Here is a 16,743-nt window from a genome sequence, read left to right as displayed (position 1 = left end):
CCGCTTAAGAAACGACAAATGAGTTGGTTTTGGTGAGAAGCTGACGTTTACTGCAGACGAGGAAGATGACAAATCCATTTAAAATAATTGTGATAATGCAGAAGAACCAGCTGGACTAGGACAATTGCTTTCTTCGGCAAGCCAAGAATGTTTTGGAAGGTTTTAAGGATGGAAAATTTAACTGTGTACATATAGAGTGTGTATTCAACCATCTGGCCTCATCTAACCTATGCAAGAGTTAATTAAGGCAATATATATAATGTTTAATTAAGTCCTATTCTGGGCTGCAGACATCAATCACTTTATAACGTTCTTGTCAGACGCTTCGTGCACGGAGTTTGACGTCTGTTTATTGGTTTTCAAGAAGAACGAACCAATCAGAAACTAATAACAAACACGGAAAATTTTTTATTTCATCTTCTGATGTTTTAATTCAAAGGAAATTACGGCAGACAAATTTTTGAGAATAACAATACGGCATGATGGTTCAAATATGCGAATAAACGAAACTTAGCCAACGGCAAATATTTTAAATAACAGTAATATCAAAATTATCAATCCGTCAGTGTTAAGTGTAGATCGCCTCCCTTTACTATCAAGTTAAAAACTTTTTAACAAGTAAAGAAGCCTCGAAGCTCTGTTTTGTCGTAAAGTACTTCGGGAGCGACTATGGCGCGAAAGTAATATGGGGAAGAACACGAAACGTAGTGGAATGTTTCCCTACCTCTCAGCGCGCGGCATGTTCAATGCAGACCCTTTTTTGCCTTTGCCATTGCTACTTGCCGGCTTGGTGTTTTCGTCGGTTACTTTGCCAAAATTTCACTTTTTATCTCCGTGTACATCATTCATGCTCGTTTTAAAGGACATCATGTGCAAGGCTTGTGAGTCAGGTGCGTCACTCTTCTATGAAAAACTGTTTGCTAATACACAAGCAGAAATTAAAAATGTTTCACAAAGACTTATCAAGAAAATGTAACGTTCTAAAAAATTTCCTAAAAACGTTTTGCATTTGATGACATAGACCGACGAATTACTAAAATGACTAAAATATAGTCAAATAATTCATTTTAAGACGAACGAAGTCTCTTTAATAAGAATCTCCGAGAAAAGTTTTTATAGAATAAAAAAGTGCTGGAAATGTTATATTGTTGTCACCTACGCGACCAAATGTGAAAAATCTCCAAACGAACAGGGGAAATTAAAGGTATTTATATCAATGAAACTATAATATCGAAGGTGATGGTCAACTCCACGCTAAATTAAACACAGCTCATGGGGAAGTTGCACGTATGCAAATCGACTGTCATAGACAAAATTCAGACAATTCAGCTCTTGTTTTTCAGCATTTATCGTTTCAAAGTTATTATTGATGTACTTCATCAACCAAAATATAATACTCTAAAACACTGAAGGGAACATACAGCGGACTGGTGCACTGTTGTAAAAACACAGCAAAATTGCGGAAGAAAATGATATTTTTAAACTCTATTTCATTAAAATATACAACGCAAGACCCAGACATTTCAAAGAATAAAATGCAAATAAGCTTCTATAATCTAAGAAGTATGGCCTCAATGTATTCGATATGTGGTCTTAAATCTTGGAAATAAATGTAATATCAACATTTTATTTCTTAAACAGGTGACTACTCTTCGTTTGAGCTTTTTAGAGCCTTTAATTGAAAAGTAATTAGGATGAAAATTAATTAAGACATCACTGATAGATCCAGAATCGGATGTCCTCGGAATATAGAAGGGTTTTAAGTTGATGCATCAGTTTAAGTTTTTCTTGCGTTGCTTGAACTACTAAGTTGTTAATATAATTAACGACGCCTTCTGAAGAGATGCTTTTTGTATTCTTGCTTTCTATCTCTTTTGAAGAAAGCGTAAACTATTGGGTTTATTCCGGAGTTAATAACTTGTACAGGTACATTGTAATAAAAATCGTTACCACGTTTATGACCAGTTAAAAATAATAAACTACAATGCAAGAATATTCTGAAACACAATAGAAACACACACGTTACCAAAACCACCAATTTTTCGGCTGAATTGTTTCGAGTTTGAACTTTAACGACACGATGATTAAAATTCAATTGCTTAGCTAACGTGCGATCTCGAGAGTTCTGCTTGTAAACAACAAGAAACATGGATGCGAGAAAAAAAGATTAAAATTACGCACAAGGTTATCTCGAAAAGCAAATACAAATTGCTGGTTTGCAGCTGACGTCATACATTTATGCAAATTAATCGTCCGCCATGTTGGTGCTCATCTCAGGTGTGAAATTTCATGCAAATATAGTGTCATCTCCATAGTGCCCTCTTTCAAATACTTTGTTCTATGGATACTTCAAGCGAAAAAAATCCAGAATCGCAAGAGAATATTCTTCTCAGGATACCCGTGCTTTCGAGCTATGCGGAGGGCCTAGAAAGCCGTGTTCGAAAGCGATATTTAAAGAAAATTTCTGTGGTCGGTGTCGATCCAGCAGCCATTCCAAAGGAGCAGTTCCACTCAGAATGTTTGCCCCCGATTGAAGTCTCGGACCTTCTTTCCTATTTAGTTCTCTAGACAAGTTACTATACAAATAAGCAGTTTAAAGCTTTCAAAAGTCTTGAAGCGTACAAGCAAGTGGTGTCTGGCTTCGTAAACTCGGTTCAAGGAGCAGAGATTCTCAACAAGATTGTTGTTGTGGCGAAGGTGAAACATTCGCAACGGATGAACGATCCTCTGATAGACATTTGGATCATCGCAGAAAGTGATGGTACCATTCTTTCAGCTCATTGCTTAGGCTGCAAGGCAGGCCTTGCTGAATCCTGCTCGCACGTAGCAAGTGTCCTTTTCTATATCGAAGCAGTGACAAGAATCCAAGGGAAACTCGCATGTACTCAAACTAAGTGCACGTGGATTCTGCCAACGTATGTTAGAGAAGTGCCGTACTCGAAGGTGCGGGATATCGACTTTTCGTCCGCGAAAAAGCTTAAAAAGACGCTGGACCAAAGAATCGACTCCCTGCACCCAAATTTCGGGGAACAACAGAAAAACTCAGCGGAGAAGGACGATCTAAGTTCGCCCATCGCGTCTCTATCAGGAGAAGAAATGCAGGCTGTGTATGCGAAGCTAAATGCTTGCAAAATTAAAGCTGCTGTTCTCAGCTTCATCGATCCCTATGCTGACCAGTTTATCGATGAGAGCCGCTCCCTGCCGATTATTCCCGATCTATTTGAAACGGGAAATGTTGATCTTGCTTATCCAGAACTACTAAGAAAATGTGTTGAAGTGACATTGGATATTTCTGATGAGCACGTAAACAAAGTGGAACTCAACACAAGAGATCAAGCCAGTGGGTCGGGATTTTTTAGACATCGTGCTGGCAGAATTGGTGCGTCTGAAAGTCACGCAGCATTTCACACAAACATTGCACAGCCCTCTCAGTCTCTGATTAAAACAATTTGTTACCCAAGCCTCTACATAGTTAACACTAAAGCTACCAGGCATGGTAAGAGGCATGAAAGTGATGCTGTAAATGCATACGAAGCTGCTGTAAAAACTGGTCATGTGAACTTAACTGTTAAGAAGTGTGGCTTGTTTATTAACAAAGAACATGAATTTCTCCATGCCACTCCTGATTTCTTAGTTTCATGTGACTGTTGTGGCACTGGATGCGGTGAAGTGAAGTGCCCGATTATAATCAAAGATGGCAACTTTGAGAACTTTGCTCAGCAGAAGAATTCCTGCTTAGAAAAAGTGAATGGACATTTACAGCTTAGAAAAAATCACAGCTACTACTATCAGGTGCAGCAGCAGCTTTTCTCTGTGCCTGGAATCAAGTATTGTGAGTTTGTGGTTTGTGCCATTGATGAGAAAAAGAGCATGAATTTAATAGTGCTGCGCATATATCCAGATGTGCAGCATTGGAACTCTGTACTGCCCAAATTGGAAACATTTTGGAGAATATGTATTCTTCCAGAAATTCTAGGGCGATGGTATACCAGAAGATGTACAGTGCCTCCTAAATTACCAGATAAGGATGGTATTTGTTTTTGCAGGAAAATCAGACATGAGGAAACCATTTCATGCAGTAACAAAAATTGCCCTTACAAAAGGTTTCACCCTTCCTGTCTTTCGCTCACTGCCTTGAGAAAGCCAAAGACTTGGTATTGCCCTCACTGCTCTCGACTTCCCCAGTTCAAGAGAAGAGGTGGTACCAGGACATCAGCACAACCCCCTACAGCATCTATTCAGGCAGCTATGAAATTGGACAGCATCTGCATCTGCAAGACTAAGCCTAGTACAACAGAGAAGGTTGTAGAATGCCATGGAGACAACTGTGAAAATGGAAAATTTTTCCACCTTTCCTGCCTCGGTTTAAACAGAATGCCCAACAATTATCAAACAACCTGGAAATGTTCTGAATGCAATAAAGTTGCCACTGTCCATTCAGCCACCACCCTTACCAAGTATTGTTCTTCATCAGATTCCTCAAGTGGTGAAGAGGAAAGTGATATTTCTATCATTAAAGTCACTCATGGAAGCAGTGACAAGTCTAGTCCTCTGGGAAACCTAACTGACTCCCATTTTGATTTAATTCTTAGTCCCACTGGATGGCTAGACTGTGACATTATTCACCAAGCTCAAGTTTTGCTGCGTGGTGAGAATTCAAGCATAGAAGGCTTTCAGCGACCAACACTTGGCCCAGTTAGAAATTTTGATGTTGTCAGTGGTGAATTCATACAAATTTTGCACACTGGTCACAGTCACTGGGTGTGTGTAAGCTCAATTGGATGTGAGCTGGGACATGTCAATCTTTATGACAGCCTGTATCATGACTCTGTTTTAACCCAAGAGGTTGAAGAACAAACGAATGACTTGTTAGGGGGCTGTTTGGTTGCTCTTAACCCTATGCCAGTGCAGCAGCAAACAAATGGAAGTGACTGTGGGGTTTTTGCAATTGCATTTTCCACCTGCCTGGTCTTTGGAGAAGATCCCACATTCATAAATTTTGATACTCAAAGTATGAGAACTCACTTAGCATCATGTCTAAGTAATGGCAAATTTACTTTGTTCCCTACATTCTAAGTACACTGATTATGCATACAGTCTGAAGTGAAGGATAAAATCCATGTAATTTTGTTTTTAATCAATTTCAGTTCTCAATCTATGTACATTACATGCATGAGAAGATCATTTACTTTGTTCATAAAAGAAAACTAAGTTTTGCAGGGCAATTTTTTTAATCACACTTGCCAGTCAAAGTTGTTTGTACCTCAGTTGTAATTTTCATGGTATTCTTTGCTTTCCCTACTAAGACACACAACAGCCAATGGTAATTGAATGCTAAAATATCTCTTGTTTTAACATAATTATAAATTAAAGATGACAGGGCTGGATGCATTCTTCATCCAATCTGCATGCCAACATTAAGTCAAATCAATGTTTCATTTCTTTTCCTCTCATTTCGACAATGGCACACCCACATAAAGACAATGTCAAACAACCCTCCAGTTTCAAAGGAAGGAATCAACAAGCAATATCTAATTAAAAGGGGACATAAACAAGGGTTTGGTTTCTCTTTCCAAGGCTTTAAATTTTTTTTTAAAGAATGATCAAGGGTTTGAAGTATATTGTTGACACCCTCATGGAGAATTCCTCGATCATCAGATACAATATTATTTCACTATTTACAGTACAACTAAGAAAAAAATGTGAACACCAAAATAAGTCGTGGGTATTAGTCAAGTAGCACAAACCTGATTGGGGTATTCTGGATAGAACACAGTTTGATGAAAAAGTAATAAACAATGTTCACAGCAACAATTCAGGCATATTTCAGTTGTTCACCATTTTTTGAATTGCACTGTAACATCCAAGGTTTACAAATTAAACAAATGGTAAAGTACATTAAAAATATTTATTGGAATATCCACATTTCTGGAGAGTTCCATGTGTCTTTGTTTCTAAATTTATCTTCAATCGTACACAACATAACTATTTGAAATGGGAGGTTTGCCTAATCGAAAGGTACAATAGGAGGACAGAAGTTAACAAGAGCTGCACAAACTCTTATCATGTGATCCACCAGTGGAGTGTAGCGATCAGAGTTTTCATGATTAGATATAAGATAGTCAGTTGGCAGGGTACCTTCTAGAATCGTAAATTTTCGTCTGAGCAATCCAATCACACGTTCAACATGGATCCTTACATTTGCAATTCCTCTAGTCTGCTCCACATCCACTGGGTCCAGCTGAGATTTTCCCTTTGTAAAAGCTGGGATTACCAGTCTTGCTTGCTTGAGACCAATGCTTTCACTAACGGTAAATCCTCGGTCAGCCATCACCATATCTCCCGGAAGAAGCTTGTCCAGAAAACCACAGTTCTCGGTTACAAATTTATCAGAGACACGACCTCCCCAGGCTTCTGAAACAAAAGAAATCGTTCCTTGGGGGGTTATACAAACAAGAATCTTGAGAGTGTTGTGGTGTTTATAACTGGAAAATGTCTGTGCTCTGGCAAGCAAGTTTGATGGTCTTTCAATAAACACCTCAAAACAGTCGATAACAACAGTTGTTTTCCTGCCAAAGGCATACTGGAAACACTGGGGCATTGTCTTCCAAAGTTGATGCCTGTCTGGCCAGTAAACAAAGGGAAACAGTCTCTTGTCCATTACCACAATCCAATGGAAAAATATTCTTGAAATAGTTGAAATCGATACAACAAAACGGTAGGCAAGGTCCTGTAACGGTACATTAAGCCTAAGTTTCATGAGTACAATAATAAACTCTTGGAACCTATCGAGTGACTGAGTTTGCCTTTTTACATGTGAAGCTACATGGTCAAACACAACCATTAGCACTTCCAAGGAAGGTAGACCGGTATAGAAGCGAACCTTCTCGTCAGAGTCAAAGAACTCTTTATCCGGTGCCCGATACGTGCTTTTTTGAAACATGTATTCTAATTCGGTGGTTTGGCATTCCGAATCCTTTAGCTCTGTGTCTGCTTGGCACTCGGCATCTCTCATAATTTGCGTTCTGATTTCATCAGACTCACTGCCTTCATCACATGCCGTAAGGTCACCGGAAAAGGCATCTTCGTTTCCAGTTTTTTCTTCTTCTGTGGAGGTGCTTGGCTGATTAAAGTCGATCTGGGCCACAGGAAGACTGCTTTCGATGAGTTTCTGACGCTTCTCTGCCGCTTCGTGTTCTTGTTACTCGATGGCGTGTTTCTCTCTTTTCTTCGCTCTTTCTTGCCTCTTTGCTCTCGCTTCATAGTCTATCTCACGGCCATAACTTTTCTTTCCGAGCTCTAAAGTTGGCACCCAATCTACATTGTGCTTGTCCCAGTAAGGAGATGGCTTTCCAGAGACAAAATGCTTGCCGCATACTCGTTCGCTTTTGAGAACGTCTTTTGCTTTTGTGTCGCCCCGACTTATCGCTTGTATCCACTTTTCTCTCCTCTCTGTTGTCAATTCTTCTTCGAAGGTAGACTTATTTTTGATAACTGATGGTATTCGATAAAATCCAATCCCTTTCTCCCGATCGCTTCTACTGCCACAGCCGAAAACTACACAAAGAACCATTTCTACTATCTCACGTTCACCTTACTATAAGCGCATTTGTAACAATTTGTTTGGGCACCAACATGGCGGATAGCAACCGTCGTCAAGACGAAAGTCACGTGGGTGAAAACCAAGAATAGCCGACGATAGTCACCGCAGGATAGAACGAAAAGAGTCTAATCGAAAATAAAACAAAAGTAAGAGTGAAAAGAAAAGGAATTCTCCAAGATGTAAAAACCATTTGAATGACTCGGCGGCGCTTCATAGAAGTCAAGTATTTAAGAGAGTGTCTCTGTAAGAGCGGTCTGGTCGATTTTGCTTGAGACACGGATTTCGCTCGTTTCTCGTGTGTTTTAAGACATTCATGTACCTATACTAAAACCACAATCAGTTTGATCGAATCTCTCTATTTTTCAGAGTTTTACGGAAATTAAATTTCACTCGAGCGAAGGCTTGTCGTGACACTTTTCAAGACTTTAATTTCCTGTTTCCTTGATTAACACGTGATGTTTACGAAAGTCGCCTCGATAGATAACATAGAGTTATTATACATAGCTGTGGTATTTGTTTTTTGCTGAGTTCCGTAGTTTTTTGTAAATAGTCCTCCAAAGTTGTACGAAATTAAAGTCTTGAAAAGTGTCACGACAAGCCTTCGCTCAAGTGAAACTTAATTTCCGTAAAACTCTGAAAAATAAAGAGATCCGATCAAACTGATTGTGGTTTTAGTATAGGTACATGAATGTCTTACAACACACGAGAAACGAGCGAAATCCGTGTCTCAAGCAAAATCGACCAGACCGCTCTTACAGAGACACTCTCTAAAGAGCTAATGTCAGCATGCATCAAACAAACAGCGGCAAGTCACCCAAATTTTTTTTCCATCATACTTTCATATTTTGTAGCCCAATATTTTCTAATAATTGTGGTGTAGTTTTTTTGTAAAAATTTATTTTAGTTTTAGAAAAATAATTTTTTTCGTTCGACCGCTCAAATATGCAAATTGCAAATGCAAATGCAAATTAGATGGTAAAACAAAGGATTATGTTCACAGAAATACCGTAGGTCTAGTACATTCATTACCTGAGGTCACACAACTCGGGTAATATTCATGGGGAAAATTTGCATATTTGAGCGGTCGAACGAAAAAAGTCATTTCTCTAAAACTAAAATATATTTTCACAAAAAAACTACACCACAATTATTGGAACATATTGGGCTACAAACTATGAAAGCAGGAGAGAAAACGAATTTTGGGCGACTTGCCACGATATTTTAAATTTGTTCGATGGATGCTGACATCCTCTCTTAAAAAGTTTCACTACGACAATGTAGCGTTCCAGTACTAAACTGAACAAGTTTGTTACTGAAGCACAAATAAAGAACACCCATACTCTCATTATAGCGGAGCTCGCAGCGTGCGAAGCGCGCGCAGCGTAGCCTCATAATTATACGAAATAGTAGTAACCCATCAAGCCGAAAAAATTTGGTTGTACGACAGTAAGACCGACCGTACAAGGTGCTACTTTTACCATACGCGGCCAACTGTACCACGGGCACTATCTTAGCCATTACGTAATGGAAGGGCGTGGGAGAAAGTAATGCAAAGGTACGATTGCGTGCGTAACTTGGATACCCATTAGTGTGCGACAGGAGACGCCGTCGATAAAGTGCGCATACTCGGGCGTCGAGCTGCAGTGCGGCGTACCGTGGGCACACGGTTAGGCATTGAACGAGGGCTTCACGTGGGCTAGTAGATGTGAAGCCGCGTGAGCAAATAATTTGCCACCCGCGTTTTGAGCGGGAAATCAAACTAGTCAGAATGTAGTTGAATAGTAATTCTCAGTATTTTGCAATTTCTAATCAACTCGTAAGGCTACAATACCGGCAAAATTTAAGCTCTGTCAACCAGAGGAAATTGTTATAATTCAAGTTCCTGGAGAGAGAGTTTTAAGTGAAAATAGGCTGGATATAAAGAGACAGAGCGACAAAAGAAAGCAACAAGTAAACAGCGTAAAGCGAGCCCAGAAAATTGCGCAAGAGAGTTAGAAAGGACGCCAAAATAGGCAGAAGACGGCTAGAGGAACGCAAAAGAGAACAAGAAAGGGCATAAGTAAAAAGGCGAGTATCTCGCGAAGAGCAACGCGTGAAGGAAATGCAAAGTCGCTCCCGGAAAACAGACTGAAAAGAGGTCATCAACAAAGAGAAGCGAACTACAAAGGATCCCCGAAAGAAGAGGGGCTAAGTCGTGTCCTATCTGGGTATTCTCTTACGCTAAGACCCGGAAAAAACTCAAACTTTTTATTTTCTTTTTTACTAATCGTCTTTTGATACTAGCTTCAGTTTTTAATTCCACAGATCACGTTTCGGTTGAACATTGACTCTGGCATTTATCGCCTAAAAACCCTTACGCCGGTTCATCACTCGAATAATATTTCATAGCGTTCGTATTCTTCAAGTTATTTCTCGTTCTTTCATTTGAAAGTTTAATACAGTCGTGGTGTTATGGGAAAGGAAGTTACCTTACGTATTTTGTTTTGCCTAGAGAGTTTTCAAATGATGGCGAACGGCGAGCGCAAGTTTCTACTTTTTTTCCCCTTCAGTTGATTATCGTAGGATTTTCTCTATTCATTTGAAAAATTCGCGCTTTGTCGAGGATGTGTTGTTTTACCCTGAGAACGGGGTAATGGCCTTTCCCAAAATTGAAATAAAATGAGATTGAGTCAGCGATCTTCATGTTTACGTTAAGTCTGACGCGGTAATTTGATTTTGACGATGTTGTCATATGAGAACCCGTCAAACATCTGAGAATCAAATTACGGACCGCACCTGTGTTGTGCAAACAAACTCACGGGTAAATTGGAGTTGGTTCAACAGCGAGATGAGTGAATTTAATTGTTTGGCTGTCGTACTTTCAGCGCTACTTTTTCATACTTTCTACCCGATTCGTCCAAACTTCAGAAAATGGTTTGTCTCACAAAACATAGGGCCACTTTCTCTTCGCTCAACATCTTGAGGCGTTATGATGAACATGTTTGCGATACGATATTTTTTTCCTTCGGCTGGAAACTGAAGAATTAATCTCTAAAATTGGTAGTCATAACATTTTGCAAGAAGCGTCCGAACTGTGATCGTGCAATTAGACGGGGTTCTGGCAATTTGACGTCACAAGCGCGCTGGTACGCACATAGTTAGCGTAAATAATTGTTTTTTACAGTTTTCGAACTCAAGAGCAGTTTTTGAAAGTCTGTTTCTGTAACCTTCCTGGTTTTTTCTAATAAATCTATTGAGGTTCAGTCTCGGAATTTCATAAGCGATTATGAATGATTCGTAACGGCACCATAATTTAGGGAAATTTTGTCATCACATTAACAGTTTACAATTCGAGAATCATTTTTGTAACCTGACTGGATATTCTATTTTGAAATAATTGAGTCACATCCTCGGGATTTCATTAGTAATTAAGAACGGCAAATCCGTATATATAGCACAAGTGAAGCACATTTTAAACTTTTATACGATTGTAAGAAACTATACTTAATTAACTCTCGATAAATAGACCTGACATAACTCGTTGATTATTATATTATTTTGTAGCCTCAAAAGCCCGGCTTGTGACTCTGGAGGTACTGAACTTGATATAGTTGATCTTTATGTTTTTGGCACTTACTATTTTAAAATTCATAAATGGCATTCCCTTTTCATCCTTGTAAGGAGATGTTGCACATTTCTTGAACTTAAATATGAATTATGAAGTCAACTTAGTTTCAATGAGTTTGAAACTTCATTCTACGTAAGAAAACTTTACTGGAGTATAATGTTATATTTATTTGCTGTCTCTCTGGCACATTTGATTATCTAATGTGTCTCAACCCTTTAACTCCCAAAATGTCATGAGTAATCCTCCTTACTCTCTGCCATACAATTTATGCGATGTTAGTTGGGAGAATTTGGAATTGGATCAACCAATAATCCCCTTATTGATATTTTTCTTAATTCTCGTTACTTGTCTGCTTTATATCATACTAATGATGTAAGGAGAAATTCTGTGTAGGTCACCAGTGGGACATGATCTTTTAACTCCCAAGATCTCACTTGTGATTCTCCTTACAGTCTGCCATACAGTTCTTGTGATGTTAGTTTGAAGGATTTAGAATTGGATCATCTTATAATCCCCTAACTGATATTTTTCTTTATTCTTATGACTTGTCTGCTTGATATTGTTTTGATACTGTAAGGAGAAATTCTGTCTTGGTCACTCATGGGAGTTAAAGGGTTAAAATAGGGGATGTCATCATGTTGTAATGATTAAAATATTCTATGCTTTCAAATGTAACAAAAAAATGTGATGAGAATCTGATGATATGAAACACTTGTAATGGAAAAACCTGTTGCTGGTAGCTAATGTCTTTAATGCTTAAATTTTCATGGGAAATGCTTTTCTTTGAAAGTGGGGATACAGAAGTTTTAAAACTGATAGAAATAAGCTGTTTGCAAGTGATAAAAGGCAAATTGACAGTCAGGTTGACAATCAGGCTGCTTGACATGCTTCACTCATACATGTCAGTTGTGTGTACCTACCATTGTAGAGGTGTCTTTAAAAGGTTTTTTTTTCTTTACACAAGGCAACCTCCAGGGTGGAAGAGTATAAGACCATAGAATGATGTTTACTTGGGATTTGTACTTACTGCAATCATATATTCAAGTAGTACTCTATCTGATTACTCGATGTCTTTAACCCTTTACACCTCAATGTCAGAATGCATACTCTCTGTACTGTTTTCTATATATTTCCTAATGTGCTGGCAAGGAGAATTTGTTCAACAATCAAGAGGTTCTTGAAGAAAGCGTAAACTTTAGGGTTTATTCCGGAGAAAATAACTTGTAGAGTTATTTTGTAATAAAAATCGTTACCCCATTTATCTTTGCTTATTGGAGCTTGGCATGTTTACAAACCTCTCATTTGCCTTTCCTGTTGATACTTGCCGGGTCGCGGTGTATTCGTCGGTAACTTGATCTGAAATTTCACTTTCTATGATTTCTCTATGTTATAATATACCTGAAAAATTACACGCGTCTGATTGGTTGAAAACGAGTCCATTTTTCATCTAACACAAGTACAATTTTGTTGTACTGAGAAATTTACTCGGGCTTATTAACACCAAATTGCACTCGAAATCATGTTGTTACCTATACTAAAAATATACACGAAAAAGTTACTCACGTCTGATTGGCTGTCATGTAACACGTTGAAATGTTGACAGCGCGAGAGTTGTCAAAATTTCGTTTGCCTTGCCTTTGAGAGATTCCTTTTTCATGTATATTATTACTAAGAAACTACATGATTTCCCTTACAATTTCTTTTAATGGAGCACTTCAAAATTTTCGAAGACTACAAATTCCACTCGCCGTACGGGCTCATGAAATATTTGGTCTTTGAAAAATTTACTCGATTACTAACACCAAATTTCACTTGAAATCATGTCAGTACTAATATGTGCTGTTACCTACAGGTTCTTCCGTGTCATTCTTGGCTAGGAGCTCGTTGCCACATTCGTCATATTTCGTTCGTGTGTTGTAACACATCCATAATCCGCCCGATCGAATTTATTTGCTTTCCCGATTTTTTTCAGAAGTCAAAGTGTACTCGAACGAACGCCCTTCAAGACGATTTTCAAGACCCTAATCTGACATAACTTTGAGGACAATTAAGGAAAAAACTGAGAAACTAAGCTCAAAAGAGATACCACTGCCGTGTAGATCATGTCTACCTAATCCATCGAGACGACTTTCAGAAACACCTAGTTTCAAACAAGTGGGAAGACTTGAATGAACCCTCATCGGTTCGATTCGGTGAGTAGATAGGTTGGGGGCGTTAGATGACAAAAATCAAAGGTGCTCATGATCATCTCTCACTCCATATCTTTACCTGGAAATATACTTATCTCTTTCATTCATATAAATAACATTGCTCAAGTCGCCAGTTTTTAATAGTCTGAAAGTCGTCTACCATATCTTTGCGAAGTTGAGATACTAGCCCTGCAAATACAGCCCTGCTTTATGTGGTTGTTATGTCTCTTAAAACAATACACAATAAATAACACGTCATAAAAATATGTTTGTTTGTGACGTCGAGGTCAAGTGGTATCGAATGAATTCCACATTGTAGAAATTGTTAAAGTCGATTCTTAGTAGAAAGTCGGCCCTGTGTGACTGATAACCTCTGCGAACAAGTTTACTAACAACTGAAAAAAAAAATTAGAAAAACATTAGTGTTAATTTTAATCAAGTGGTTTTTCAGGATATAGTAAAGCGGTAACCGGTAAAACTTACCGCTCGTAGTATCTCTTCTTAGTGCCTAAAATTGCTTGGAAATCTTGAAAATTGAACAGATTAATTGCTCTACCAGTCTGAAAATTTATTTTTCCTCTTCAGTTTAAATTAAGGAGTCACAAGTCACTCTATAATTTAATGTTCAACGGTAACAACTGACAAGAAGAACACTGTACTTCAATCCAATATGTATTAATACATAAGTTATTTACCTTGGGAAAAGTCGGAACAGAGTGTCATCCATCAATTCTCGCCGTCGAAATTTTAACAGTCTAATCTGCAGATTTAAAGAAACAGTCGCCGCTCCAGGCAGAACTGACGACATCCATGTTAATAAGATCGAAATGACCTCTTTCTTGGTCGCTAACTGGCTGAAAAAGACGCTGAATTTCTTTTTTTTTAGTTTGCAAGCTCTTTCCACGTGCAAGACTGATAACAAATTCATGAATTTTAATTTTTAAATAATTTGTGATTGAAATGAGTTTTCCGACTTTGAACAACGGTCTGACTACCAACGACAAGCTTTTCGATTAGTTTTGTGCAATCTTAAGCAATAATTGGCTATTTTTAAGGCTTAGTAGACTAGTATTAAATAGGTAAAAATATCTTTGCAACCGTAGCGATACCTCAACTATTGCTTGTAGATAACTCTTCAGTTGTTAGAATCGTTGTTCAGATTCAAATTAGACTTGGAAACAACACTCGAACATTAGCCTTGTGAAGAGCCACCGCTAAATTCCAAATTATCTCATTTATTTCTATTTTATTTTACTAACTAACTCGCTCGATCTTCCTGGAATCGCGTTCATTTTTTTCGATTCCCTTGAAATCTCGCGATAGGGGCGTCTCCTTTATTTCAAACTACACCTGTCTCGACGTAGAAAATTACGGTGGAAGGAATGGGTGTATTTTTTTCCAATTTCGAATTCCGATAAAGGGTGAAAGGAAAAAATAAAAGGAAGGGAAAGGAGAAAGAAACGTGCAGTCGAGCATCAGCTAGCAACCTCGCGCTCATCCTCACGAAGATCATTTCTTTCGACCTCTCAAGAGAATATCAACCGTTGACCTACTCTCTTGACTTCTCTAGAACAAAAATTGACTCCAAGAGACTGGTCGTCATTTATCCCCTGTGGGGGGAGGAAGAGGAGGTTGGACGATACAGATGACTGCAATGGCCATAAGCGATGCTACAAACATGAAGATTACCGCGCGAAAGGCTTCCTTGCAAAATCTTCGTTCATAGATCAATAATAAAACTACGCAAGAAATTACTCTAGGTCAAGTTTTCAAAAGGATTGTTGAATACCCCGAAGCACGACCTCTGTCTACGAACCGACGGATATTATGCCGACGCAATGTTACGCACAGTTCCCTGTCGAGGTTAAGATTCTATATTTTTTATGGTATCTTCGGCTGTTACAGAACCGGGTACATCAATTAACAAGGAATTTAATTTTTTTTACTCTTTCTATTTTATTTTTCAAGGCAAGCTCATAATTTTAAGAAACAGATATTTCTTACATCAAATACAAGTCAGCTTCAATGGCTTAAAGAAAACATTACTCCAAAATTAATTTTGCTGGAAACTAAAGTCAAGTATTTCAAAGGTTGTAAGAGCGGTCCGGTCGATTTTGCTTGAGACACGGATTACATTACATTAAAAAAAATGTGGATTTGCCATAGGTATCGCCACACTTTGGGGAAGTTTTGGAGAAGTGCAAAGGTAACATGTCAGTATCCTGATCATGATGGTGTCAGGAAGCGTATCCAAGTCAGAGATGTAATTACCTTGCATATGTCTCAGGACATTTAAAAGCTGTTTGGAGTTATTATTCCAGTTGAATCAGGTAGTCTTCAGTAACATTTTCTTTTATATATTTTTGTCACGTGACATATCTGCTCGAAAAGAGAAGAAATTCCTTATTAGATGAAGAGTACTTAAGTACACATCACATTGAAAAAACATAGATCTATGTGTAAGTGCTTTTAATTGCAGATGGAAATATGTACAATGTTGCTTGGTTGATAATCAATAATGTTTTTGTAGAAGGTTAAATCACCTGACAACGCAATACACTTATTCATGCGTACAGTTCATAATTATTTGCGGTCAGTTTTCCTCAGTTTGTATGATTCTCATTAACCAGTATGATTAAATTTGCAGACTAAAACACCACTTATTTGATTAAGAATAATAAAAGTAAACAGTGCATCGCTGTTTTCCTGATAGATGCTACTGGGCTTTACTTTAACTGAGAAATTTACAATCGCTTACCTCAGCTTTCTGTGTCCCATGCCGTAAGAGGCACAAGAAAAAAGTTGATGATAGTGAGTCTTAGCTGAGACAAGAAGAATCAAAGAAGAATCTACGGTCCCCAGAAACGCCACTTTCAAACACGAGACAACTAAGGTAATCGAGTTAAGGGGTATTTGTTTTATTGAAAACTATCGTTCAGGTTATAAGATACGTGAATAACTCTCCCCACCGATTTTTTCTTACATTCTGTTGATCAAAAATTTCAATAATTATAAAGGCTTTCTTGTTGATCGTCTTAATAGTAACAGTTTCCAGGATCCAAGGGGAGCAAAAGAGAGAACAATTTTCTGTGTAGTTAGGTAAGGCGACATGCCGGCTTTATACTTCTTCCGGCGTGATAACGATAATGATGACAACAATGGGTAAAAAGCACCGTCCGCTATTGATGACGATTATCATAGTTATAAACAAATCTCAGTTATAGTCCTGAAAAAAATCTCAGTGGGTCCTTTGAACCATCCACTTCATCATCGCCAGAGGTCAAAGTTGCCTACACTCATTCTAAGGTTCGTGCGATTTTACGACGAATTTTCAATTCCGGTGT

General features: G+C 38.2%; 3 protein-coding genes across 3 annotated transcripts; 1 reads left to right on the top strand and 2 right to left on the bottom strand.

Moving 5' to 3' along the window:
- The first annotated feature begins 2,281 nt into the window (after positions 1-2,281).
- On the top strand, positions 2,282-5,893 carry LOC149045877 (uncharacterized). Its single transcript, XM_089206119.1, has one exon. It carries the CDS (start codon positions 2,716-2,718, stop codon positions 5,074-5,076), a length of 2,361 nt encoding a protein of 786 aa, XP_089062245.1. The 5' UTR covers positions 2,282-2,715; the 3' UTR covers positions 5,077-5,893.
- LOC149045876 (uncharacterized) lies at positions 5,117-7,015 on the bottom strand. The gene has a single exon (XM_089206120.1). It carries the CDS (start codon positions 7,013-7,015, stop codon positions 6,008-6,010), a length of 1,008 nt encoding a protein of 335 aa, XP_089062246.1. The 3' UTR covers positions 5,117-6,007.
- Positions 7,016-7,201: 186 nt separating this feature from the next.
- On the bottom strand, positions 7,202-7,573 carry LOC149045875 (uncharacterized). Its single transcript, XM_089206121.1, has one exon. It carries the CDS (start codon positions 7,571-7,573, stop codon positions 7,202-7,204), a length of 372 nt encoding a protein of 123 aa, XP_089062247.1.
- Positions 7,574-16,743: the final 9,170 nt, after the last annotated feature.

The sequence above is a fragment of the Pocillopora damicornis genome, chromosome 5 (genome assembly GCF_964200805.1).
Source record: "Pocillopora damicornis chromosome 5, jaPocDami1.2, whole genome shotgun sequence".
Lineage (NCBI taxonomy): Eukaryota > Metazoa > Cnidaria > Anthozoa > Scleractinia > Pocilloporidae > Pocillopora > Pocillopora damicornis.
Note: the sequence above shows the minus strand (reverse complement) of the source record. Positions and strands in the feature narration are given on the sequence as shown.

What these genes read in the sequence shown, in the direction of transcription:
- LOC149045876 (XM_089206120.1), bottom strand. Translation starts at nt 7,015, where the DNA reads ATGAGAGATGCCGAGTGCCAAGCAGACACAGAGCTAAAGGATTCGGAA.
- LOC149045877 (XM_089206119.1), top strand. Translation starts at nt 2,716, where the DNA reads ATGAACGATCCTCTGATAGACATTTGGATCATCGCAGAAAGTGATGGT.
- LOC149045875 (XM_089206121.1), bottom strand. Translation starts at nt 7,573, where the DNA reads ATGGTTCTTTGTGTAGTTTTCGGCTGTGGCAGTAGAAGCGATCGGGAG.